The 26,705-nt window shown below is 37.7% G+C and overlaps 1 protein-coding gene across 7 annotated transcripts in view; it reads right to left on the reverse strand.

Annotated features, from left to right (window-relative positions):
- shank3a (SH3 and multiple ankyrin repeat domains 3a) overlaps positions 1-26,705 on the reverse strand; it is a 288,699-nt gene that overhangs the window by 99,170 nt on the left and 162,824 nt on the right. For all 7 annotated transcript variants that reach the window (XM_046863928.1, XM_046863925.1, XM_046863926.1 and 4 more), the window contains 6 exons: positions 25,867-25,975; positions 20,265-20,416; positions 18,838-19,005; positions 15,307-15,423; positions 7,219-7,296; positions 4,259-4,325 (listed from right to left, as the gene is read on the reverse strand). In XM_046863928.1, coding sequence (XP_046719884.1) covers positions 4,259-4,325; positions 7,219-7,296; positions 15,307-15,423; positions 18,838-19,005; positions 20,265-20,416; positions 25,867-25,975 — 691 coding nt within the window. The remainder of the gene's footprint in view (positions 1-4,258; positions 4,326-7,218; positions 7,297-15,306; positions 15,424-18,837; positions 19,006-20,264; positions 20,417-25,866; positions 25,976-26,705) is intronic.

Genomic DNA, 26,705 nt, shown 5'->3' on the forward strand with positions numbered 1-26,705 from the left:
ATGACATGGGGCTGTGTAAGTGCTGCTGGTACTGGGAAGCAGCGGTTCATTGAGGGAATCATTTAACATGCACATTGACTAAAATATATCAAATTTCTATAGTATTGTCCCTCAATAATATATAATAAAATGGTTGTTGACATATGAGGGGTGCACTTAATTTTCTGAGATATTGTAAATAATAAATAATAAAAATAACATCTCACCTGTAAAAACTACCTATATATCTATATATATTATGAATGTGTTGTGAGCATCTATTCCAGTCAGGAAAAAGAGCCGAAATTCATCATGTGCATCCTGGTCATCTGAGAGCTGTGCTTGTTTCTAAACTCACTGACTCTGAGAGTCAGAGTGCAGAGTGGTCAAATACTCCCTCTAGTTTGAGGCTACAAATCATTTTGGCTTCTTTCCAGAAAAATTGTAATCCAATGTCACTGACTTTTTGAACATGCTGTTTCCTTCAGTGTTTCAGCCTACGTTACACCGAACATAACCCCTGCAGCACACATGTAGTTCCAAAGTCAGTCATTAATAATCACCCTAACACAAATAGGAAGAGGTGCTGCGAAGGAAATAAGAAATGAAAGATTCCCGTGCCTTGGCATGGCAAACCATGGCGGCGAGTCTAAACAGACACTTGCCGTTAAACATAAATGCACCTTAACCACTGTTACTTCATGGTTAAATGAACAGAAGATTCAAAGAACACTTTTAATCCTCATGCATCAATAAACCAATTCGTTTTTCAAGTAATTTACCAATTACGGTCATACCCTGCTTTGCTCCTTTATCACTCCTTTATATTTCTTTAGTTTGGTTCTCAAACAAATGTACTGGTCATTAATAATCCTCCCTTTTTAATCGTTCTTAGATCCTTTTATCTCAACTGTCCTTCCTACATTTATTCACAATATCCATAATGGCTCTTCTGGCTGGAGAATCTAAACAACATGTCAGTCACTTGATTATTTATAAAGGCCAGCATTATTATAAATAAAACAAAGAAAGATTAAAAATGTGCTTTTTTAAAAACTATTTCCCTGTGATAGACTGTAGTATAGATTGCAGAGAGCCACTCATCCCGGATTAGTTATAATATGGAATATTGGATTAACGTGACGTCACAATTTTGATCGTCGACACGTTTCTCTGTAGGTTGAAACTTTTGATGGAATGTAAGCAATCTATAATATAATTAGAACTGCATACTTTTGTTACGTCGAGATCATAAGAAAATTCGAGAAAACAAGACAGGACTAAATATTATAATGCCGTTCAGGAATTCCGTACTATAGTTTTATCTATCATAATAAAAATAAACCTGGTCCTTATCAGGCCCCAGATTTTCTGTACAATTTTATCAGTCTCTCACCTTGTTGCTGTATGAGTTCTTGCTCACTCTTCTTTATAGCATTGCTGAAACAATTCATTGAGATTTGTAAGTATTTGTTTGAGGATAACTCTCTTAAGGTCCTGCCACAGTATTTCAGAGTTTGGATGTGGACTTTGACTAGGCCATTGCTAGATTCTGTTCTCAGTCATTCTGTTGCAGATCTGCTGGTCTTCTTGGGATCATTGTCCTGTTGCATTACCCGAATTTGACCAAGCTTTAGCTTTCAGACAGATGGCCAAAATCATCACCTCTCAACCACCGTGCTTTACAGTTGGTATGAGGTGTTTGTGCTGATGTTCTGTGATTGTTTTTTGCAAAACATGGCATTATGTGCACTATGGCCAAACATCTACACTTTAGTCCCATCTGTCCAAAGGACGTTGCTCCTAAAGTCTTGTGGTTTGTTTTGATGCAACGTCGGAAACCTAAGAACTGCGGCCATGCTCTTTAATCTCTCTGATTTTAGGGTGAATTTGCTGGGACGTCCTCTTTTGGGAAAATTGGCAACTGCCTTAAATGTTTTCCACTTGTAAATAATCTTCACTGTAGAATTATGGACTTGTTTGGAAACAGGCTTAAAAAACCTTCCCAAACTGATTGGCAACAACATTCGCTTCTCTAAGTTGATTGCGGATTATCTTTCCTCCTTGGCAATGTGTTCACACGTGCATGACTGTAATTAATATAAACACTCTGCTACAATGGTTTAGGACCTCAATTTGCATGAACAGTTCTGCATTTAAGCGCCCATCACTGAACAGTACACTTCAACAATGATACAGCTGTAATAAATGGACACTCAGTGCCACCCAGATATGGAGGGGGTCTGGTTCCTCTTAAGGTTTCTTTTTCATGCCATCTCAGTAAATTTTCCTTTCCACTGTCACCACTGGCTCACTCGTTAGGGATGAACTTATTTACTTATAATGGATAAACTTATAGGCACCAAACTTATAAATTCATAACCCTTTTATCTCTGTAAAACTTTTTTGAGACATTGTTAAAAGCACTATAGAAATAAATAAACGTGAACTGGACTGAGCATGAATGTTCCAGACCAGCAAACTGCTTAGATATTTATACATGGCTTATCCATTTTGGATTTGTTTTTGCAAAATAAATAGTTTGTATTTACCTAATTTTAAAACCTGATAAGGACCAGATGTTTTTTTTTATTATGCCCTGATTCATAAAACCATAGAATTCAAAGTGTTTATCTTTTTTTATTTTCATGACTTGAAATTTGACTTGAAATTTGTACATTATATACTTTTGGAGATGCCACTCATTTTTAAAGCAATCTTGGCAACATGGTAAGCAATGATCACACCAGATTGTTGGAAAAGTGACACAGGTCACTGGGGATCTTGTTGGATGAGTTTTGAAAGAATGCACTAGTATCATTGGCTAGCTTTCTTAAAACTGTTCTGTGCAAATTTAGAGTAAAAATGCAAATACTATCCCAGGGATAATCCATCCATAAGAGCAAAATGCTTTAAGAAGAGGTTTATTTTATAAGGTTTACCTAAATCATTAGAGTGACTTTTTGCTGTATTTCTCCAGTGCTGGGAAAAAACCCAAACAAAAAAAAATGCATATACAGATATAGACAAATTTGTTGGTATTTGTTCAAAAAAGGAATTTCCGCTGAAATAACTTGAATTGGCAAAAGTAATTGCCGCCCATTGTTTATTGCATGTTTAGTAAAAATCAGCCTTTGCTTTTGATTCAACAAAATCTTTAAAAAAAGAAAGAAAATGGAATTGTGGAAATGAATGTGATTCTGTGCCTAATATTTTGTTGCACAACCTTTAAAGGCAATTACTACAAACAAGCAATTTCTTCATTTAAAAAATAAAATAAAATAAAATAAAATAAATAAACTTGCTTTCTAACTATCTGTTTTTTCCAACAGAGTTTTAGACTGATGGCATTCTTAGTCTCTGTCTTAATAAACAAGTATCACAATGTATTTATTGATGGAGATTTTAAACACTTGGTGGATAAGTGCATCTGCCACATGCTATAAATATAAATGTTGTTCTCAGTAACCCACAGGTAGTTTGGCCTATTTTTTCATGAGCAAACTGTTCTTGTTGTTTCAGGTTTGAAGGATGACTTATCCCAAACAAGCTTCGCTCCAGAATGGCCTAAAAGTCTTGAGATATCATTGTGTCCTGCACAGATACATGGCTCCCTGTTCAAGACACAGCAAAGCAACCCTAAAAAATATCAATGTTGGCAAGTAGGTGTCCAGTTCTTGTCTATTAACGCTTTATTTTTGTGTCTGTGAACATACAGATGATGGCCAACTGTTCAAAGGACATAGGGAGGTGGTAGCTTATTAGTAAAGACATTGAGTTTTGGCTCAGAAGGTTGTTCGGGCTACTGCCACAAATCCCGGCCAGACCAACCTGCCACTCTTGGGTCCCTGAGCAAGGCCTTTAACCCGATAGCTGCTCAGTTGTATAAGTGAGATAAATGTAAGTCACTCTAAATAATGTAGCGCATCCTTCCAGAAGCATTGTGGCTTGTCCATATATATTTGAGCAGATTTTAAAGAAAACAATTACTTTAAAACATCACTATAATCCAATTATTTCTTTTGTAGATAAGATTTTGTTCATATCTTCGAGCATAAACAGCTTTAAGGACATTAGGACATTAAATAATAGGCTGTAATTATATGTTAATTAATCAATTGTACACATTGTTTCATATCATGGCAACAACTGGTCCTTTTGTAATCGTATTTAGAGTAACTATTTTTAGTTCTTCACTCAGAATTTATTTTGTTGGTAATTACGTGTGAAATCGTGCAGAATAGTTTAAGAGAAAATAAAAATATAAACATCTACTCACCAACGTCTGATGCTTTGTGAACTTTTATTATTTCTGCCAGGTCAAAATTTCCAGCTATAATAGCCACCTAAAGAAGGAGGATGAGAAGTTTCAATCAAGGTTACTCTTTACTGATTATCCAGTCACATACACACACACACACATGTTCACATTAATAAATATGTTGTGCAGCATTCACATTGTGTTACACAACATTTGTGTAAATTGTTGTTAATTAGAGTGCTGGAACAAGGGTCAGGGATTTTGACTGTACACACAGCTGCAGTTTACGGTTGATATGGAGATATAATGGAGTCACAATAACGATGCATAAATTAGAGGGACAATTAGCAATCTCCCTCTCTTTGCTTCTCCTGGCCTCCATCTCTGCCCTCTCCCTCTTTTTGTGTTCTTTCTCTTTGTTGTTCTGTCTAAACACGCACACTGATTAGCTTTTCTTCGTTACAGAGCTGCATCAGACTTTGGCAGCTGTCTAATGGCTCTGTGGGTGCAGAAGTGCCACGTTAGCCTTCTCTTCCTTTGTGAAATCAAGTTCACTTTGATCAGTCATGGAAGTCTTTGACAATTTCAATTGGAGCGAGAGTTCGAGCGTCCCTAACACACCTCATACAGTGACACACAGTTGCATGAGCATGAAAATTTTATTTTTACATATCACCATTAGCAATGCTGAACTTTAAAGGACTATAAAAAGATAATAAATAAATAGCTTTCACTAAACCCACTCCCAACTTCACACCCAGACTCCCTGCTGTCCTATTGTCATAATACTCCTCCGTAATTGGTACTTAATAATACTTAAAAATGGTCTTGAGAGTTTTTTACTTAAGTGATCAAATTCTGACAGTTTGAAAGCTGAACATCTGCTCAATGTCTTAAACAAGTATATTTTCAGGATCTAAACATTTATATGGAATGAGTGCTTTATCCTGATCAGGATCATTGTCTAAGACTTTTGTCCATATACTGTATATACACTGATCAGGCATAAATTTATGATATCATCTGCCTAATATTGTGTGGGTCCCCCTTTTTCTGGCCCGTCGAGCATTAACAGCATTAACTACTGTACTTCAGCAGTTTGAGCTACAGGAGCTGCTGGATCGGACCACACGGACCAGCCTTCGCTCCCCATGTGCATTAATGAGCCTCGGCCGAACATGACCCTGTCGCCAGTTCACCACTGTTCCTTCCTTGGACCACTTTTGATAGACTCTGACCACTGCAGACCAGGAATTTAGCCATCAGTCAAATTTGCTCAAATCCTTAATCTCTAACACGTCAAATTTGCGGAGAAAATGTTCACTTGCTGCTTAATACAGTGTATCCCACCACTAACAGGTGCCATGATAAAGAGATAATCAGTGTTATTCACTTCGCCAGTCATAATGTTATAATGTCATAATGTTATGCCTGATCAATGTATATTTATACAATATTAAATGAAACATACGCTCCCTTTTGGTGATCGCCATGATGTAATTTTGAATTGAGGAAATATGAAAGCAACAAAAATCATTGTTTGGATTTTGTGGAAAATTCAGGAATACAGTGCTGGTGTCACGCTTTGATCAAGAGTCGGAAACCAAAATACCAATAGAACGTTTATTAGCCTTGGGAAACAAACAGAAGCAGCATGTACCGGAAAACGGGTACCGTAATTTCCAGACTATTAAGCGCACCCAAATATAAGCCGCACCCACTGCACTTGACATAGATTTTTATTTTGAACATAAATACACCGCACCTGTCTATAAGCAGTGTCTACACTGAAACTAATGAACTTTATACAGGCTTTAATGAAAGACAGTGTTTGTTACATGGCTTGTATCTAAACAGTAGCCTACCAAAAAAAGTCATTGTTCACTGTCTTCCTCCTTTTTTTCACAAAAATTTCTCTCGAGAGTTTATCTTTTGGCATCATCGTGCGTTTAAAAATCACCATCGGTGAAGCTTTTCTCCCGATGCCGTGCAGCTCAGAACACAGGCTTCACCTGAACCCGTTCTGAAATTTCATTGGTCTAATGTTATGGGGCTTAGTTTTTTGGCTTGAAGCTTGTGAAACCGGAAAAAAACCCAGGAAAAATCTATAAATTAGCCGCTTCATTGTTTAAGCCACGGGGTTCAAAGCGTGGGAAAAAAGTAGCGGCTTATAGTCCGGAAAATACGGTACATTCCGAAAAACGTGTAGTCCAGGGACGATTGCCAGAATGAACTGTAGATCGGAAGGTGAGTGAGTGTGAATGGGGGCCTTATAAAGGGAGTGTGATAATTGGAGACAGGTGAAGGTGATTAGTATGAAGGCGAGGCGCTGCGAGTGTGCTGAGAGCTGAGGGGGGGGCGTGGCCGGTGGTTCCCTGACAGCTGGCCTGGCCCTATGAAAAAAAGTAAATGCCCCCTAAACCTAATAACTGGTTGTCCTCTAAACCTAATAACATTGTTTTGTGCCACCCTTGGCAGCAATAACTGCAAACAAGCATTCGTGATAACTGGTCTGTGAAGGAATTTTGGCCCACTCTACTCTGCAGAATTGTTATAATTTAGTCACATTGGAGGGTTTTTAAGCATGAATTGTCTGTTTTAGGTCATACAACAGCATCTCAATCAGATCTAAAGCCGGACTTTGACATTGACAAATGTTACTTGATGATCTGAATCATTTAAGTGTGACAAATTTGAAGAAAAAAAAAATAGTTAAAGTGATAGAAAAATTTGAATCCTTTTTCACAGCACTGTACAGTATATGTTTTGTATTTAAGGCTTTGTAAATCTAGACGGACGCAAGATCATTTGCCTTATCACAGTGACCTACCTTTAGATTATCAAAAAAATGATATAAGATTTAATCACGAAGATTGGACTATTCACAGGCCTGTAGTTAAAGCGACGGCGTGTAAGAGAAAGTGTAAGGTTAAATATGGCTGAGTGGATAGTGTGAATGCTGGGACCTGTGCTCTCACCTGGAAGGCAGTTTGGCTGTTGTAGTTCTTTATCTCTTTATTCGCTCCTCTGAACAGCAACACGCGTGCACAGCTATCCTAGAGAAGTGAGGAAGAGGCGGAGGGAGGGAGGGAGACAGAGAGAGAGGAAAAACAGAAAAAGAACAAGAGAAAGAAACAAAAAGATGAAGCTATCATGACACTGCTTTAATGTCACTGTCTGTCTTTGTGCAGTATTGGATGGATGTGAGAATTCAAAGGGGGTGAGGGGGCAGGAAAGGGCACACACCTGGCCACACAACCTCATAATCTCTTACACGGTCTGTCAGTGTCTGATCCACACACACACACGGTCTAGACATGTTTAAAGGAAGCCTGAGTCTGCTGGGGTTTGTGTCCTACTTTCTGTAAGTGTAGTGGTTAGTGAGGAGGATGACTGGAGCTCTCACACCTCCTGAAGTCCTGAAGAGCCTGTCTGAGTGCAAGTGCTTAAACACAAACCATGCGCTTTCTATCTTTCAGCGCTTGATCCGTCTCTAATTCCCTCCCTCCCTCACACACACACACACACACACACACACACACACACACACACACACACACACACACACACACACACTCTCTTTTCTCACAAATGTTCACAGAGTTTCAAGTGAGCGGAGCTTCATTAGACTTGCTAACCTCCAGTGTTAATGCGTTGCAACGGTGCAAAGAATGTTGTGCTTGTGTGTGAGTGCTTGTGAGAGTGTGTGTGTGTGTGTGTGTCCATCATGGATGAAATACGGTAGATGTGGATTTGCCTAACTCCGGTTAGGCCTTTCTGAAAATCAATATGCAATTTTGGCAGACGGAATTAACAGAGTAATGATTGACTCTAAAAACCTCAAATTTATTCGTAAATCTCTCCTTCTCTCTCTCTCTCTCTCTCTCTCTCTCTCTCTCTCTCTCTCTCTCTCTCTCTCTTATTCACTCAGGACAATCTCAGATCGCAGCAGTATTGTCACTGATGCTGGCCAGCACTGTTATTTTTTACAAGATTACTGCTTATAGACAGAACCCTCAGGCTCCATCTGTACTCTATTAAAGGTGGGTCAAACACAATCACACAGTTTACCTCGTCCTATTACAGTGTACTGCGTCCGATCAGTGTAGCGGTCACTATGTACTGTACCGTAGACACACAGACAGTAGGTGACCTCTACTGGTGAGAGGAGGAATGACAGTCCTTTACTTCTCTCTGCCCTTGACTCTAAATGAATGTTTAATTACATTAACAGAGCTTGTGAATAATGTATGAAACATCTCAGCAGCTTAATCCTGCTAACTAAAAACACTAAAGAAGCTCGACTCGACTCACCGCCAATGTCAGTTTCACTTCGGCGCTGTGTATTCTGCGACGCGCACAATTACGCACACGCGTACACACGTTATGCATGTTTTTGATACGTCAGAATGCAAATACTGTGTCAGGGTATACTATTTCACTTCAGTTTTTGCTCCAAACTTGATTCTGTAACAGGATTGTCGTGTAATACAGCCTTTTTCCTTTCAGTTTTAACAGACTGTCACCTCAAAAGAAAAGAACGTTTATATTAAATGGTGTTATGTTATTAATATTATGTAACATTTATATTACGTTATTAACTGTCCAAAATCGGAAACCAATACTGAACTGTTGCTGAAGACAGAGAAAGAAAGAATGAGAAATTCATCATGTACTGTATCTCTGCCATACTGGAAACACTTGTGTTTTTCACATGCCTTGTACTACATACTGCTTTTGTGTGGGTTCTAACATAAGCACTATGAATAGTGCCATTCCTGAACATTTTCACCGATCCACAAATAAGTATAAACACGACTTGAAAATGTCCTCAGCAGAAATCATTATGCTTACCAGCTAGACAACATTAGCAGCTCCAGTGAAATGCAAGGCATTTATGAACGACTCTCTTCAAGCTCTGACTTGACCACTAAAGAAGCCATTGCGTTGTTCTTTTGTCTGTATGTTTAGGATCATTGGCATGTCAGAAGGTGAATGACTTGCCCATCTTCAGCTTTCTAGCAGAGGGAAGCAGGTTTTCCTCAAGAATTTGGTTGTACTTGACAGCATCGATTTCCAATCACCAATTGCCTAGTCCCTGATAAAGAGAAACACCCCACAACAAAATGCTGCCACCACCATGCTTCACAGGAGGTATGATGCGTTTTGGATGGTGTGCTGCTTTTGCTTTTTGCCGAACATAGAACTTAGAGTTCAGGCCAATATTGTTCTCGTCAGACCATAGAAGCTTATTCCAGATGACATAAGAGTCAGGGTCTTCTATAAATGTGTGGCATTTATTTTCAGGAAAGGCTTCTTGTTTGCCACCCGATGGCTTGATCTTGACAATGGTGTTGGTTGTAGCATGAGTTTTCCACTTTTCAATGATGCTTTGAATAGAACAGCTGAATAGCCGAAGCCTGGTATGGTATACTATATATCACTTTACCAAACCATGTATTTCACTATTACATTTTTAAAAGTCCATTAGAATGTTTATGATTGTTATATATACAGTATATATATACACACACATATATATACACACATACTCATATGTATAAATCATAAATAAATATTTGTATATTGGTATTTATATTGGTAAATATTTAAATTATATTTTAATATACAAAATGGTGATTACATGAATCTGTACTTTTTTATTTACTGCAAATTTTAACACAGCACATGGTACCTTATTGTTATGAACGTGAGCTATGAGGAGGAATGAGAGGGCTACAGTATCTGTCAGTTTCAATCGATGTTTGAATGTTGTTTTCCTTTCTTATTGATCAGTTTATAAATGTGTCATTAGAGAGGGTCAGCTCGGGTGTAATCTCATTGCAGTGGAGTAAATGAAGAAAAACAAGTACTTCTATATAGGGAACACATGCTGATAACCACACAGCTGCTCTGGAAAAAAAACACGAAATAACAGGGACAAGGTGGAGATCATTTCACTCCTTTACCTCCAGAACAGTTTAATCCTTTTTGGGAGTTTATTATAGAAATCCTGAGAAATGACGAAACATTCATTTTTGGAAATCTAGTTGAGTTCTTGACAGAAGTGAATATCCAAGTCTCTATGCTAAGTCTATGCTCCACCTCTTCTCATAAAGATGATTAAGAAGCCCATGGATGACACTTGACCAAATCCAGGTGGTGCACCTGCTCCTGTAATATTGCCCATGATACATTATAGACCTCCTTCTTTGCTCAACTGTAGGTACCAGGCATAGTGGTTTAAAGGCAACCTTCGGATTCTTTCAAACGAAAATCCATCCAGATGTTATGAATAAAAGAAATATATATCGTGTGCTGTTCCAGGGTTTGTGCTCTTTATACCATGTTATGCAGTTTCATACAAAGCTTTTAAATGGTATCTTTACTGTGTCAAGCTGATGTCTTGCTTCTGCTGAAACTGGGTAAATCTTCATCCAGCTTTGTGGCTATTTTTGTCACTATTTTGGTGACTGGCAAAGGGGGTGTGGTCAAATGCCAGTATGTGAATGGGGTGCCAAAAAAGATGAGTGGTAAGGATTCCACACCTAAGTGAGATTTTGTTTATTGATTGATAGTTTCAGAAAATAAAGGCCATTTAAAAGTGCTTAAAGAAGAGGTCCAAGCTAAAGGATGAGCTGAGTATGCAGCGCAGCGTGCTTGAGCTGAAAAGTTAAAGAAAACGTGTCTGTGGCAAATAAAATAAAGCCATTCCTTTCGTTTGAAATCTGTCACCTGCCTCCCATTCCCTCTTTATTTAGCCCACGAGCTCTCCGCAAAACTATTGCACCTGCAATTCATACACCCACTCTGGGCTTTTTGGAGCTCTGTTAAGTGTTTCATATAGTTTAGAAAAGCACACAGACCACTTTTAAAGCTTATAAATGCTGGTAATTGGCAATTAACCTGATATAACACACCTGTGCAGCTGTGTATGTAAATGTAATTTAGTCAGTTTGTCATTTGGCATTTGTTACTGTCAGCCCCCCTGTATTGTGACAGATACATAGTGTAAATGTAACTACGCTGCTGGTCAAAAGTTTTTAAAAGTCTGTAGTTTCTTATGTTTCATTAAAGTTTGAACTGCAATTATGGCTGCAGACGAAACCAAATGAAACCAAACAGTAATTAAATAAGGAAAGCTAGAGCTCTGTGGAAGTTATTAACTGCTCATTCGCCGAATCCTAATGGAAGTTTAAGTGGTTATTTTATAAGGCAGTCTGGCCTGCAGGGTAAACCTGTTAACTGTATGGATAAAATGCTCACAGTGCAAGAATTAACTGCAAAATAAATATATATCTTACAGAGTGCTTAATTAAAGTGACACATTTTTTTCCCCTAACATTTAACTCATGCATTTAGCTCTGCTTAAAACTGACCAATACCTATTATTATTTTAAGGTTACAGATTAAAACTAAAGTAATTTAAACAAAAATATAACAAACTAACAAAAAATCAGATTCCAAGAATGCATGAAAATAAAATGCAGTACAGTATTTTTTATTTTGAATCAGAGATGAAATTAGGAATCATTACTGCCACTTTAGTATATTGGGGTAATGCAATGAACCATGGTGGACTGGTTTCTTTTTGTACTTTACCATTCCGGTTGACCTGCAAATATATTTTTATTCTGTGTTTTAAAGTACTTACCTTATATATAAAATGAAATCTGCTTTAAATAAATAAAGGTCATGACATCATCCCATATATACAGTATATGAAATGGTATCAAACGGTTTCGAGACTTGTTTTGTATCATGCCAACAGATTGCAAACAGACAAGACTGCACGCACAGACACAGGGAGCACCGACCTTGTGCCAAAAGACATCTTCCTGTGATTATCGGGAGCTGTGCAGCTGGTACTATTATGACCATGTGCATTACCCCGCCTGGGATTTTATCAATGACAGCAAGTTAGAACAACAGTTTATGGTGATGCTGCAATTAGTCGTTTGAGCTGTGTTGAGTGGCATGCATGCTTCAAGAGCGAAAGAATATCACTAAAGAGGATGAGAAATCAGAAAGACCTTTAACAATCTTAACAACTAAAAATGTCAAAACCATTCGGCAACTTGTGCATGATGATCGCCAGAGAACAATCCACAACGTTGCTGCCATGGTCAGTGTGTCATACGGAACAGTCCAACCAATCCTGCCGTGTGATTTTCACTTGGGTGTACAGGTATGACCCTGAGAAGAAGCAACAGTCTTCACAGTGGAAGAGCCCATCATTTCCATGACCGAAAATGTGCATCGAGAATTCATTCCCATCAATCCCCATCATGATACTGTCAGGGATCCCCCTGCCATGCCCCCTCAGAGGTTCTCTTTCAGCCGCTCCCGGCGCTAATCACTGACACCTGTTCCGCATTACCTGGTCCCCTTTATAAGCACACGCTCTGACCCCACCCACTGTCGGATCTACATGTTCACCACAGTGATCTAACAGACTCCTGTTCGCCAGCATTCCCCGCTGGTTCCTGCTCCTGATTCTGGCTCTAAGGATTATACCCCCCTTACAGATTCTACTTTCCTTACGGACTCTACTTCCCTTTACGGAATATACCTGCATTCCAGACGCTACACGTTTCACGGTTCGTACTTCGACTCATTACGTGTTTGTGTGCTGATAGTTCAATAAAGAATTATTGAGTTACTCCCGTTTCCTTCGTGTGGTTACTGTCATAACAGATACCACCTCATACACACATTTACATACACATAGTCTGTTTGTATGGCACTCAGATGTGCCAACAAATTGCTAGTTGAAACATCATGTCATGATGAGCTCTTAAAAATAAAGTTAATGACAGAAAAGTATTACAGCTTTTAAGACACTGGTTTAAACCAGTTTTTGCTGAGTAAATAAAATAATCACACTTTTACTTGTTAGCTTTGGAAAAAAAATTCTGTGGTTAGAGTTTTTTAGTGCCAGACAAATTTCTCATTCCATAAAAGAACGCAGTTCTTTGCCATATTAATTGTCTGGACTGCAAGGCTCGCACATGTGCACTCAGTCAATTTCTTGAGCAAAACTCAAATCTAAAAGAGGCCAACTGTGTCTCGACTTTTATTTTATTGTGTCTCGATTCACATTTTTCCAAAGGAAAAAGACTTTTGAACCAACTGTTCCAAAAAAACAAATGGAGCATGATATTATTTACTTCACTGCTTCCTCATACATATTAATTCAGTGTGCAATGAGATAAACATTACACTTTTAATACAGCAAGCTATAAATCCGATCCTCCACCAATCCATGAGAGGTTCTGTAATTATTTCATTTAGAAAATGAGTGTGAAGATGACAAGAACATGACTGCCACCATGGCAGAAGAGTTGTGGTGAGACACGCTGTCTGAATTGACATGCACAACATCTGTTCCAAATGTCCAGATATTCTGCATGGCATCCAAATACACAAGCCATGCTTACTAAGAAAAGTGCCAATTCAGACAGATAAAGAGAGTTCAAGGATGTGTGTGCCAGTAAACAGAGGCTAGTCTGCATCATTCTCACATGGCTGAGGGAGTATAAAGTCATTTTTTTGCATTGTTTATTTTGGCCCAATGAGTTTTTTTAATTGTCCATCTCTTGAAAGTGAAAGGGGTATATGTGCTTTCTGTTTGGCTGGTTGGAATGAATATAAAATGAGTATCGAAACAGTAATGCACTAATAATAAAATCAATATTTAATTTTATTTTCCATCTTCATCATTTACTAAATTATCGCCAAAGTGCGATGAGGTCAAAACTGCAGAGGTTTTTTTTAATTTTTTTTATTTAGTAGAATTGGAATAATGTGACTGAAAGTTATATGTCTGGCATGTTCAAAAACCTGAACAAAAACCTTTTATTTGGAGAATCAACGGCTCGACCTCGAGACTCTCCTGGATTGTAAAGATGCTTTTCAAATGATTCCTTTCTTTTATTAAACACTATATTGCTAAAAGTTTGCAGACACCTGGTCATAAGTATTGTATGTGCTTTTTGAGCATCGCAGTGCACATTTAGTCCGAATTATAATTATAATTCCCTCCACACATCTGGGAAGATTTTGGAGTGTGCTTGTGGGAATTTGTGTTCATCAGCCAGAAGGGTGTTAGTAAAGAAAGGTCCTGATGTAGGTGAGGTGAGAAGACAGGTTTGGTTTTCTAAGTTCAAGTGAATGCAAGATTTTATTTTACTGAATAGCCAAAGGCATTCTATACAGTTGTGTGCCTCCAAATTTGTGGTAACAGTTTGGAGAAGAACCACATATGGCAGGAAAAGTCAGGTGTCCAAATATTTTTGTAGATATAGTGTGAGTCCACTGCATTTGACACAGAACTTGACTTCTTTTGATGCGTCCGCTTATGTTACACCAAATGCGATAGCACCCTTTTTCCCACTTCTACAACAAAATGATCTCTATTCTAATAGTCTGGCCAACAGCTGATGTTTGGCTTTAATGCTTCATTCATCCAGGTGTGTCCGACTGACACTGCACAGTGAGCGTGGCTAATTCTTGCAAGCACAAAGATCCGTATATAGCCTGGGTATATGTGTGTACCTCATTTCATTTAGGTCTGCAGTTAGAGAAAGCACACATGCATTCTATGGGTGACCCTGAATAGTCAAAGACTGATTTGACCACTGATTCTCACAGGTGAATCTTCGCAGAGGTGCGAGGATCATGCCATTTTGGTTATATGGGGGTGTTTAATGTCTGTTTTCACATAAAACTATAATTTTTCTCTCAATATGTTAATATACAGACCATTATGAGAATGCTGTAAATAAAGCATTAAATGCTTTTGATAAATATTCTTAACTCCTGTGACAGGATTGTGACAGGACTGCGCAGGCAATTTAGCCGATTCGCCAACATTTGGAGTGCAAATCCTGTCTGCAAATATTTTTATACATTTTCTTCACTCTCTTCAACACACACAAACGCATGATTTGACTATCAGTCAACTAAGATGTAAGATGTGAGAATTCTGACTCGACTATGCAAATCCTTAGTCAGGGACACTCCTAATGTGTTCAGTAAGACACTGTATAGCATGCCTGTTTTACCTGGTTATAGAGGGCACAGATGTGTAGGGCAGTGTTTCCAGAAGCATTTTGCGCACTCATGTCAGCTCCGTAGAAGAGAAGGTGCTCCAGATGTTGCACATGTCCATGACGGCAGGCCTGATCAAACAAACACACACATACACAAAAGAATGTGAAAAGAGTAGTGCAACTGTTTAGGTTTTCTATTTGATCCCTTCGATAGATATGTAGACACAGAAATCTTGAAAAAACTGGGGACATGTATCTCCAGAAGAACTTTCGAATTTCTTTCTTTTCTTGCTTTTGTCCTGTTGCTCTCTTGCATGCATTCCCCGTACACAAGGCTGATGTACGTAAAAGATTGCACAATTGTTTTGTATCATCAATGTCACAGTCTAATTCTCTATTACTCAACTCAGCACCTCTCTGCATATGAATGAAGCATGGAGTGTAAAAACACAGATTTCGTGCACAAGAGGCCCTCAGTCCCAGGGCGAGAGAGATAGAATAGTGAGGAAAAGAGAGAGATAGAGAGAGAGAGGTTAGAGGAGAACATGAGTGGTGGGGAGGAAGGAGGAGGTGAAGAGCGTGTGACAGTGAGAGATAGAGGGCTACAGAATGAGATAATGTAATGTCACTGAGGCCTGTGATGGGTGTGTGAATGGACTCCAGAGTGGATGGGTTACACAGGGACAAAACCATGATGCATATTAACATTAGTGATGTGTTCCACTAGTTCTTCGAAAACACATTAAAGACTCGTTTAGAATAAACGAATCACTTCGAACGAGTCTTTGATGTGATTCAGAAAAAGTCTCAAAGAGTGATTCGTTCATTTTCTCCTGGACGCGCATGAGCAAAGCATCACAAAATCAAGTCAAAGTCCATGTCTTTAGATGTGTTGGGAATCTGCTTATTGAAAATGTAACATTTTATTTTATTTCTAATCAAAAGAACGGAATGAACTAAATGACAAAAAAAAAAAAAAAAAAAGATTTGCTCATTTTGATTCAAAGAACCACATCACTAAAATGATCGGATCATCCCAACACTATCTAACATAATGACATTTCAGCATGTCAAAGTTATTAGAATATTAGTCAGGGTCATGTTGCAAGGCTGTTAAAGGCTACGTGGAGCAATAACCCAAGTCTGTGGCTATGTGTGTTGGTAAACTCCTTTTGGACAATATTTTTTGAACCCATTTTGAGTGGCTTGCTATAGAACTCTGACCTCAACCCTACTGAACACCTTTGGAATGAATACACAAATCTCCACAAGCACACTCCAAAATCTAAGAGAAAATGCAGAGAAATGTTTGAGAAAATTAGCTTAGTCCAGCTTTACTTATGCTAAGTTATGGTAGTCTAACAGTTATTATGAAGAAAACGCTTACTTATGAAATATATCCAAGCTTAATATAAGGCAATAAGAATTAAACCATATATGGCTAAATATATCTTTCACTTTTGCACCAAGCAATACGCGAGCTTTACGTGATTACCTATATGTAATCAAAGTAAGTAAATCTTTAGTAGAAGTAGTGTGAAAAGCACAAAATGAGAGGTTTAAAACTGTAACACTTAAACATCGAAGGCCAGAAAAACAAGAGGTCTTTTCAAACTGGGTATGGTATCAGAAAAGGGGAGACGGTTTGTCAGGGCGCACGAAAAGTAACTTATGTTTTTAAACTGAGTATTGGAACAGAAATAATCACATAAATATGTAACTAGGGCAAGGAGGAGATTAGCGAGACTTCTAATAAAGAAAGAGTAACTGATGGAGCATGCGAATGAGGTAAATGAGACTCTAAAAGTATCCCTTCACCCAGACTCAACTCGTTACAACGGCTTGTATCTAAACAGTAGCCGACCAAGTAAGTCATTGTTCACTGTCTTCCTCCTTCCTTTCACAACTATTTCTCTCGGGAGTTTATCTTTTGACATCGTCGTGTGTTTAAAAAAAAAGTTTTTTTCTCCCGATGCCGTGCAGCTCAGAACACAGGTGAGGTGTGTTTTTCCGTTTCAGTTCGGAAATTTCATTGGTCTAATGTTATGGGGTTCAGTTTTTTGGCTTGAAGTTTGTGAAACCGGGAATAACCCAAGAAAAATTCATAAATTAGCCGCTTCGTTGTTTAAGCTGCAGGGTTCAAAACGTGGGGGAAAAAGTAGCGGCTTATAGTCCGAAAAATACGGTAAACTAACTTGCTCCTCCTTTACCATTGGGAATTAGAATTGTAATAGTATTTACATGATAACTAGTTAAACAACAGCAGTATAACAAATTCGACAAACATCTTCCTAGAAGAGTGGCGGTTACAGCCGATTGAAACTAAATGTGGAATGGGGTGTTCAAAAAGCTCATAATAATCTTTTTTACATACTGTATAGTGTGTGTGTGTGTGTGTGTGTGTGTGTGTGTGTGTGTGTGTGTGTGTGTGTGTGTGTTTATCCTATATTTCTTCTGAATCTTTATCCACTTAATCCACCTGTCCCATATTTCTTTAGACTTTATTGATCTTATAATGTCTTTATGACAATACAGTCTCTGGCGAGAGTTTGTAAACACCTAGGCTTTAGTAGTAGTGTCCACACACACACACACACAAACATAATCTTTTGGCTTTTTTAGCTTTAATGGTAAAAAAAATTACTTCAGGGGGCCCTGCCAAACACTAACGTACACACACATCATTCCTCATCAGTCATTTCTACTTCAACACAATTTGTTAGTGCCATGCGCTGAGCACCAAAATCCAGCCAAACACAGCGCTTAACCAAAGCCCAGAGTCTCTGAGGAAAAGACTGACATGGATTCAGTCATGCAGGATTGACAGCACCGTTGTCTTTATTATGAGAGTGATAAGTCGATGTCAGATGTGGGTTATGTCTTCATGAGGTCTACTATGTGTCCAAGAAGAGGGTTAGGGAGCATTAGAGCTGTAAATGATTCCAGACACAAAGGTTAAATCTAGGCAGAGCTCAAATCACAGTCTTTATCTTACTGTTTCTAGCTAAAGCCTTACTGGAAAAAAAAAAAGCTGAGTGGTGTGTAGGGCAGAAAATGCACTCGTAACAAGCCTTTTACCCCAAAAAACGCCACCTGACCACAAAGACCAGGGAACTGGCTATAAATGACTATGACTATGTCTATGACATCAAGGAATTATTTCCCATTTTCATTTGTCAGTACAAACTTCTACAATAAATGGTATTTCTGCAGGGATATAGCTCTGTACTTTTGCTCATTTTATGTCTCTTGCGGGAGCTCACAATTTTGAAACAATTCTCAACAAAACAATACGTGTTTGATTCATTTTCTGCAGCCGAGTGGGTTCAGAGCAGAATTACTTTCTTACAGGTTGCAAGTTATGAACTGCTGTAAATCATTTCCATTGATATTGGAAAATAGCCTTAAATTAAACTTTAAACAGGAAGTAAACTATTACAATTAGACATCTGAGCCTGACATCTGAGCTTGACCCTGTTTTGATTAATTGCTAAATCGAATCTGTTGTTTTTTGTGTTGTTTCAGTGATAGAGTGTGTGTTACCTGGTGGATCTCCTGCCAGCCGTTTTCATCCACACAGCCAACCTGAGCATGGTCATGCAGGAGCAGCTCACAGCAGTACGGGTCGCCTCCCACCATCGAGCTATGGTACAATGGAGTCAAACCTCGGCTGTCTTTATAGTCGGGACTTGCACCAAGGTCTAGTAGTGTCTACACACACACACACACACACACACACACACACACACACACACACACACACACACACACACACACAAAATAGAACATATCTAATTAATGCAATACACCTTTTTTTTATTATATTGATTCAACTAAGTAATCTGTGAAATTTACAAAAATAAAAATAATTGAATCAAATTAAATAAAGAATTAAATAGTTTACATTTGTTAGACTCCATTTGGGTAATATAAATGCGTAAATAAATATTTGTGTGTGTGGGTGTGTGTGTGTGTGTGTGTGTGTGTGTGCACCCTTTACATTTAATATTTACTTTTCTAAAGATATGTTCTTTTATTTGTTAAAGTAAGCTTCATTCCTTCCATCCTTCATTTATTCACTCCCTCGAGTAGAGTGTGCAGAATTGTCAGGCTTTTCTCCTTGAAAGAACATATTTTGAAGAAAATGCTAAAAAATCCCTATTGATAGACTGTGGTAAAGATGTTACAAAATACTTGCAAATCTACTAAACAAATTTGCTGTCTGCCACTTAATATTGTTGTGCTGGAACTCATCGAACCAAAAGACCTACATGTACATGTACTGTTACACCCCTATTTAGCCCTGAGATTAGACCAAGACAGGAGCTAATAAAGTGTAAAAAGCAGGTGAAATACCAGCAAGGGCTACATGGTATATCTACAAAGTGCAGTAATATGAAGGATGGATCACTGCTTTGAAAGTTTATTAAAGGAGCTGACTATGGCCTGGGCGCCTAAAATTGGCACCTGAAGTCTCTAATATCCTGTTAGTACAACCGTTGTTTATGAGATACACTTTGGTTCCCACTTATGCAGTGTAATAATATTGTCATTGTGTGTGTTCAATAACCTCAAAGATGTGATATACAGTACATCGGACTGCCTATTTCTTTTAGATGTAAAGAAGGAGGAAGGATATTCTGTCTAGAACAAAACATTACAACAAATTGGTACTGTATGTCAGCAGGAGACATTTAAGTCCCTCAGGTTTCTTTCTTTCTTACCCTTTCTCTCTATTCACCCCCCTCTCTCTCTCTCTCTCTCTCTCTCTCTCTCTCTCTCTATCACTCCACAAACACTGCTTCTGGATTTTCTTTATGAGTATATGAGAGCACTGACTTTGATCCCATATGAGAAGCACGGCTTGTACACACACATCTTGTATGTTTGTGTGTGTGTGTGTGTGTGTGTGTGTGTGTGTGTGTGTGTGTGTGTGTGTGTGTGTGTGTGTGTGTGTGTGTTGTACTTACTATCAGAGCTGTATGGTTTTTTGTGCGCACAGCTTTGTGGAGAGCAGTGATGCCATCTCTGGTTCTGAAGTCCAGGTGAGCTCCTCCACCTTTCAACACCTTAATGAGCTCTGCACAGCCTTCTAACTGAGCCGCCATCGTTAATGGACATTCTATGGACACATCAACACACAAACACACGGAAGAAAATGTAACATAAGTATCCTTGTTTTTACTAAGTGTTAGACAGTTCTTACTAATTCAGCAACAGCCACTTATCACCCACATCACCCACACTGTGTTTGGCATTAGGGCCCAAGCGGTGACTTGATGTTGCTGGGATTTGTGACCTTCTGATCCAAAGAATAACGCCTTAACCACTGAGTAACCGTACATGAACAAAACGATGCCAGCAATGGCCTACTTTGGTTTTGACTGAAAGGAGGAAAAGGCGAGCCTGTCTTCCACTTATAATTCATAAAATACTATGGCACTGTGGAATTCAGACTCCTGATCTCCCTGAACAAATTTTGTTGTATTGTTTATTTATTATTACAGCATGAGGTATAATTCAGTAATTCGAATTTACATCTTAACTACACAAACTAGTCTTATAAATGGTATGTAATTAAAAAAAATTATGTAAGCTTGGATGTGCAAATGGCTCCCAGGAATTTCAAGTATTACTGTAAGTAAGTAATAAACGACTTGCCTTGTGGCGTTAACTACAAATAAAATAATTAGTGATTGGGTGGAGTGATGTGGGCTGACCACAGCATGCCTATTCTACATCAGAAATCTGCCAACTGAACGCAATATCATTCTTTATAATACACAAAATAACTAAATAAGTAACTGTTCCTCTCAGAAAAACTATAAAGCAGAAGTGTAAAAAGTACCTGAAAATCATACTTGAGTAAAAGTGTAGAAATCTTACTGTGAAACTTACTCCATTCCAAGTTAACAATTTCCAATATGACGAGTAAAAGTCTTAGGGTATCTGATTTAAAGAGTACTTGAGTATTTGTCATGTTAGTGAAAAGCCAAAAACAGTTGATTTTGAGGTTTTATTTCCTAAAATTTAAATCAAATTTTACACCTCAACACTGTATTTAACATCAACACAACAGCCTCTTCAACATGCCAGAATGAAACAAAGATCAAACAAGTCAATCAAAAAGACAAAGTAGTAAAGCAATCTTTTAAAACGGTATCTTATTTAATTAACGAGTAAAATTACAGTATCAAGTTACAAAGTAGAAGAACCATTAGGTAATAATTCGTTTTCATGTTGAGCAGCATAGATTGGCAAAAAAGGTTGCCGATATCGCCTTTCCTGCAGAATAAATAAGCCACGGATTGTAATTATTAACATTCATTATCAAATAAAAAATAATGAAGTAAAAATACATTGAGAAAAAGATTAAGATAAGATAAGATATACCTATAAATTTCTCCAAAAATTGTTGATATCTTTAATAGTAAAAGTAGAAAGTAGGCAAAAAATTACTTAAGTACATTAACAAAGTACATTTACTCGAAAACTCAAAAACCACTTCTACTTCATAGTCACAGCTTTACATTTAAGTGCTGTCACAACAGACATTTTTGTACATGTATACAAAAACCATTAAACCATACAGGCTTAAAAAAAATTAATGTTTATCCTGACCTTCATACACATACCCTGTGTAAACTGTTCATTCAGAATGATAACGTATTAGTGTACGGGTCTACAGTCCTTGCTGTTCTTATAGAAAATAGATTAGAACTTTTCATCCAAACAGCATACAGTAAGTGTTATAAAAGCACTGAGGTGCAAGTCTGAGTTTGAAACCACAAGACAAAATGCCACCCACTTCTACACATTAAACTACTGAGTTCAAATGAACTCAAATATCACATTAGTAAATGTTTTGCTTTGGGAAATCGCTGCTTTCTTATTGTCAGTGTCCCCTACAGGCATGTGGCGATATTAAACTCGATCTGATTTCGACACTGACGCTTTCATTACTGCGGAATACTGAATTACATAATCAGTATTCAAAAATCTCTAATATGACACACTACACGAGTGTCAACACTTCCTGTCACTGAGACACACACATACACATACACAGATTATTTTGTTCCATTATCGCTTCCAAAGGTTGCACATAAGTCATTCAAAACAACTGAATGAACAATCTTGAATAAAGATGAGTTAATTTGCATAAAAAGTAATCTGGCTTTCCCTTAATGCCCTGTCAGAGGTCAGTCCATGATCTTTCATGCAGAACCAGCTCTCTTTCCTTCATACTTTTCTTGCTCTCTCTCTCTCTTTTGCTCTCTCTCTCTCTCTCTCGTAAAAAAAATAAGAATAATAAAACATACAAATATGTACATATATAAAATATATCAAATACGAATGCAAAATAATGACAGAATTTCATTGGATAGCTAGCTCAAGCTGATATGTTAATTTATAAGACTGACGTTTTTAAGACATTTTAATTCGGATTCTTTAATTCTCAGTGTCATCTGAAAGTCCAGTGCTGAAAATATGAACGTCTCGCTCCTAATTCAGCTACAGCCAATAGCCTAAATCTCGCTAATAAAAGCATGCCAACAAATGAACATGCGCCAACAAATGAACATGCGCCAGAAATACATATGTACATATGCAGAAACACAAATGAAGACACCAATGAATAGTATAGGCGACTAATGAGGGCAACTGTAATTATATTTTCATTGAATAATCTTTAGGCATTTAGCACTTTCTGTGGAAAACGGGAAAGTCAGTAGACCTGCCTTAGCTGAGTCAATGCTCAGGATCGGCTTTACTCCTTCATGAGATCAGCATGAGTTAAACCATTAGGAATGTTACATGTCAGGAGCAGGACTTTGTGCTGCTGATGAACCAGTGTAGCTTCACTATGACTGCAATAATAAGACAGCTTTGCCCTCCTTTTTACTGACCAATACATCATCCAGCAATCTGGATATAAAATCATGCTCTTGTATCTCACTTTCATGTGGTGTTATATTATAAAGGCTCTCAGATTATGTGCCGCTTTAGAGATATTCCATGTATGAAAGCTTACTGAATTTTGTAAAATTAGATTTTTTACTTCTTGTTGTTTAGGGAAAATTCTATTCTATGACCCCTCACGAGTAACAAAAGATCACAAGGTTTTGACTCGCTCCCTTTAATGGTTCCTTTTCCAGGGGGAATTATACATGTACTGTACTGTAAACTCAACAAAAATTGTGAATTACTTGTCATAAATGTTTTATTTACTACTTTAAATGAATAATACAATATTAAAATTGTCTAAAATAAAAAAATACAAATTTCTGTGTAATTTATTAGTACAAACAGAGTTACCCTTAGTTCAGTTCCAAATAAAAAGTCACGAACTATCGAGGTCGTGAGTGTCAAGGTTAAACTTATATTTGGGCGAAAAATTTTTAGAAATGTAACTAAGACAAAAAAACATACCAAATTACGACAGTTGATGGCAATTGTGAATAAAAAAGTTAATGATCACTGGAATTTCACTGCATGTCGTACTCTGTATAAATGTGTATGTAACAAATAAAATTTGAATTATCTGGAATAAATCATTTTGATTCAATTTCTCACCAGTTCCCTTGTGTTTTTACAGTGCAGAAATTAATACTACATTTTGCATGTTGGTTTGAATTTAACCTTCCATCATACAGCACAGTCTTTTCAATATACTCCAACCTTTCTCTCTCTTCTGCTCACTGCATTCATGTCTGAGCACATGTACACCATATGGACGCATGTGGAGCAGATTGTGTATAGGTTACAGGTAAAGTTGTCCTCTACAGCTGCACCACACCACTGTTACTTATGTAAGTGGTTTGTTCTGTCTGTTCACTGTTTTTTTTTCAATCTGATGTTCTCATTGTAAACATTCTGAGTCTGCTGTGACCTTAAATTTAAGATAACTTAAAACTATTATTATTATCAGTGGCAGGGGGTCAGGGCCAGCAAAGCCTTCTCTGCTGGCCTAAACACTATCAGAAGCACTGACCTACATTTACAACCGAAATTCTAATATTTGTTCCATGAAATTTTATAAATTTATTCCCAACAGTTCAAACTCTTCATTTCGTAGTGTTTCTCTTGGCTGCACTGCTTCCAGTATGTGTATGCGGATGTTAGATTTTTTGTCCAATTTAGATTTCAGCCTTTATGTGCTGCCATGTCAATCTAATCTGCCCAGGGCCTTCAGAATCAGTACTGCTGGACTTTTTTTTTTACCATAGTCTCCTTAAGAAATAGGTCTGTTTCTTTAACCAATCAGATTTCATATTCTCCTCACAGGGCAGCTAGCTGTCCCAGAATAGCGTCAGCATTTTTCCGTCCTCTGATTGGTTGGTCAGAGGGAAACTGTTACATCCAAGTTCGACTGGCAAAACACGTGTGTAGATCTGCACACATTAATACATCTGAGTTAGACTTTTTTATGCCGAGGAAGAATAATTGATTTGATCTGGGACATTTTTTAAAATACATTCTCAAGAAAAGCTAGACATCGTGAGCAGGTCGGCCAACACCGACACTAGCTTGCTTGTCTCAGCCTGGGAAAGGGTTTGTTCACCGCTTCCAGACCAGTGAATACGAGCGGTACTATTGAATTACAGCCTCTGAAGAGCGGTGCACATTATGAGTCTGCATCTCTGGTGAATAGATTGTATTTTATTAAAATTGTAATGTTTTTGTCATGTTATTAGACAAATATTGATTCTGAACTGCTCCAGATGATGTAGGTGCACAGTTGCGGTGGAAGTGTAGAGGTTTGGAGTTTTTGTACAGTATTGATGGTTTCCACAATTGCGACGTGATAAAGGTGGTATTAAGAGGTGGATTAAGTCGGGTAAGTCCCCACTAAAGGCCCAGGTACCAAATGCACGGCCCGTCACTGCTTATTATTATTAATACTATAATCCCCGCTGTACCGCGGTTCAAATCTCGCACCCCGGTTTATTGCGAAATTGCATTTGCCACATAAATAATGTGTTTAGCTGATTTTCCCGATCTCTCGCGGCGAGCACGATAGACCAAAAAACTTATAGGGAATTGTTTAGGAATGAGTTTTATGTCGAAATTAATAAAAAATATAATTATTAATTATAAAATGAGTTAGAAATGTTAATACAGTACATGTACTCACTATAAATGTTCTACAAATTTACACAAAATTCATCTCTCTATATTCTTGCAAACGTTTTCTGTGTATTTTTTAAGTATGTGGGAAGATGATTTACGACATAAACAATAAAAAACGTCTGTTTATTGCGCTTTTTTGTTTACCGCGGGCGGTTTTGGACCGTAACCACCACGATAAATGGGGATTACTGTATTATTATTGCCATCAGATAAAAAATAGCACTATTTGGTCCGTCATTTAAATTGGAACTTTTCTCATGAACCCAAAACCATCAGAAATAAATCGAATCTGAACTTAATTCCAAAGTAAAATCTGTTTCATTTGTAAAAATATGAGCACAGACACTGTTCCATAAAAAAGCTCTAAGAGCTGATCCATAACCAAAGAGTACACCTGAGAGACTCCTCATGCTGTAAAGTGATGATTATTTGACTCACCTCCAGTCTCTGGGTCATGGAAATTTGGGTCCAGGCCCTTCTCCAGAAACTTTGAAACCTTCTCTGTATTCCTTTGCTGAACATACTCCATAAACTTCTTTAAGTTAGCCTGTAAGGAAGAGCAAGAGAAGAGAGATAGAGAGGTTCAGTAAATACAGGCTGCATGTGTCACTTAAATAATGCAACATGGAAAAATAAAAGGAATGTAGAAGCTAAATGCATCTTTGCTGCAACAAGGATTAGTGAATTCTACACACAACACACATACAATATAAAAATGTTCTACACAAACATCTAAAACACCGAGGAAGATCAAGGTAACGGTGTATTTAAAACATGAAAATCAATGCGAGTGTTTTTATGATTTGCCCGCACTGATTTCAAAGTTATATGACAGCATGTGCAAAGTGACCTTGCTATGTTGTCTCTGCTTAGATATTTTCTTAGTGAATGTTCGTGCAAACGCCACATTGTTAAGGCTGAAATTGCTGAAATGTATTATATTTTATAACCCAAGCACCTGTTTTACAAAATTTCTCATAATCCAAAACAAATTCAATTCAACATCAGCGTTCACCTGTTTTTGCTTTTTGTTTTTAAACAAAGCCGCAGTGTAACTATGGACAAGATTATGTCAGGATTATGTACAGGGACTACATTTCCCATAAGCCACTACATGCAACGTCCCAAGCAATGCGTATGCTTATGCACCTGATACAGGTTCATTTTAATTAGCACTTCGATTAAAAAAGTGTGCATCTGATACAAGTTGCCATTTGTATCGTGATGCATCATTTTACCCATATTTGCTGGGGAAAAAGCGATATATTTATATATAA

This window comes from Silurus meridionalis, chromosome 13 (assembly GCF_014805685.1).
Source record: "Silurus meridionalis isolate SWU-2019-XX chromosome 13, ASM1480568v1, whole genome shotgun sequence".
In the NCBI taxonomy this organism is placed as follows: domain Eukaryota; kingdom Metazoa; phylum Chordata; class Actinopteri; order Siluriformes; family Siluridae; genus Silurus; species Silurus meridionalis.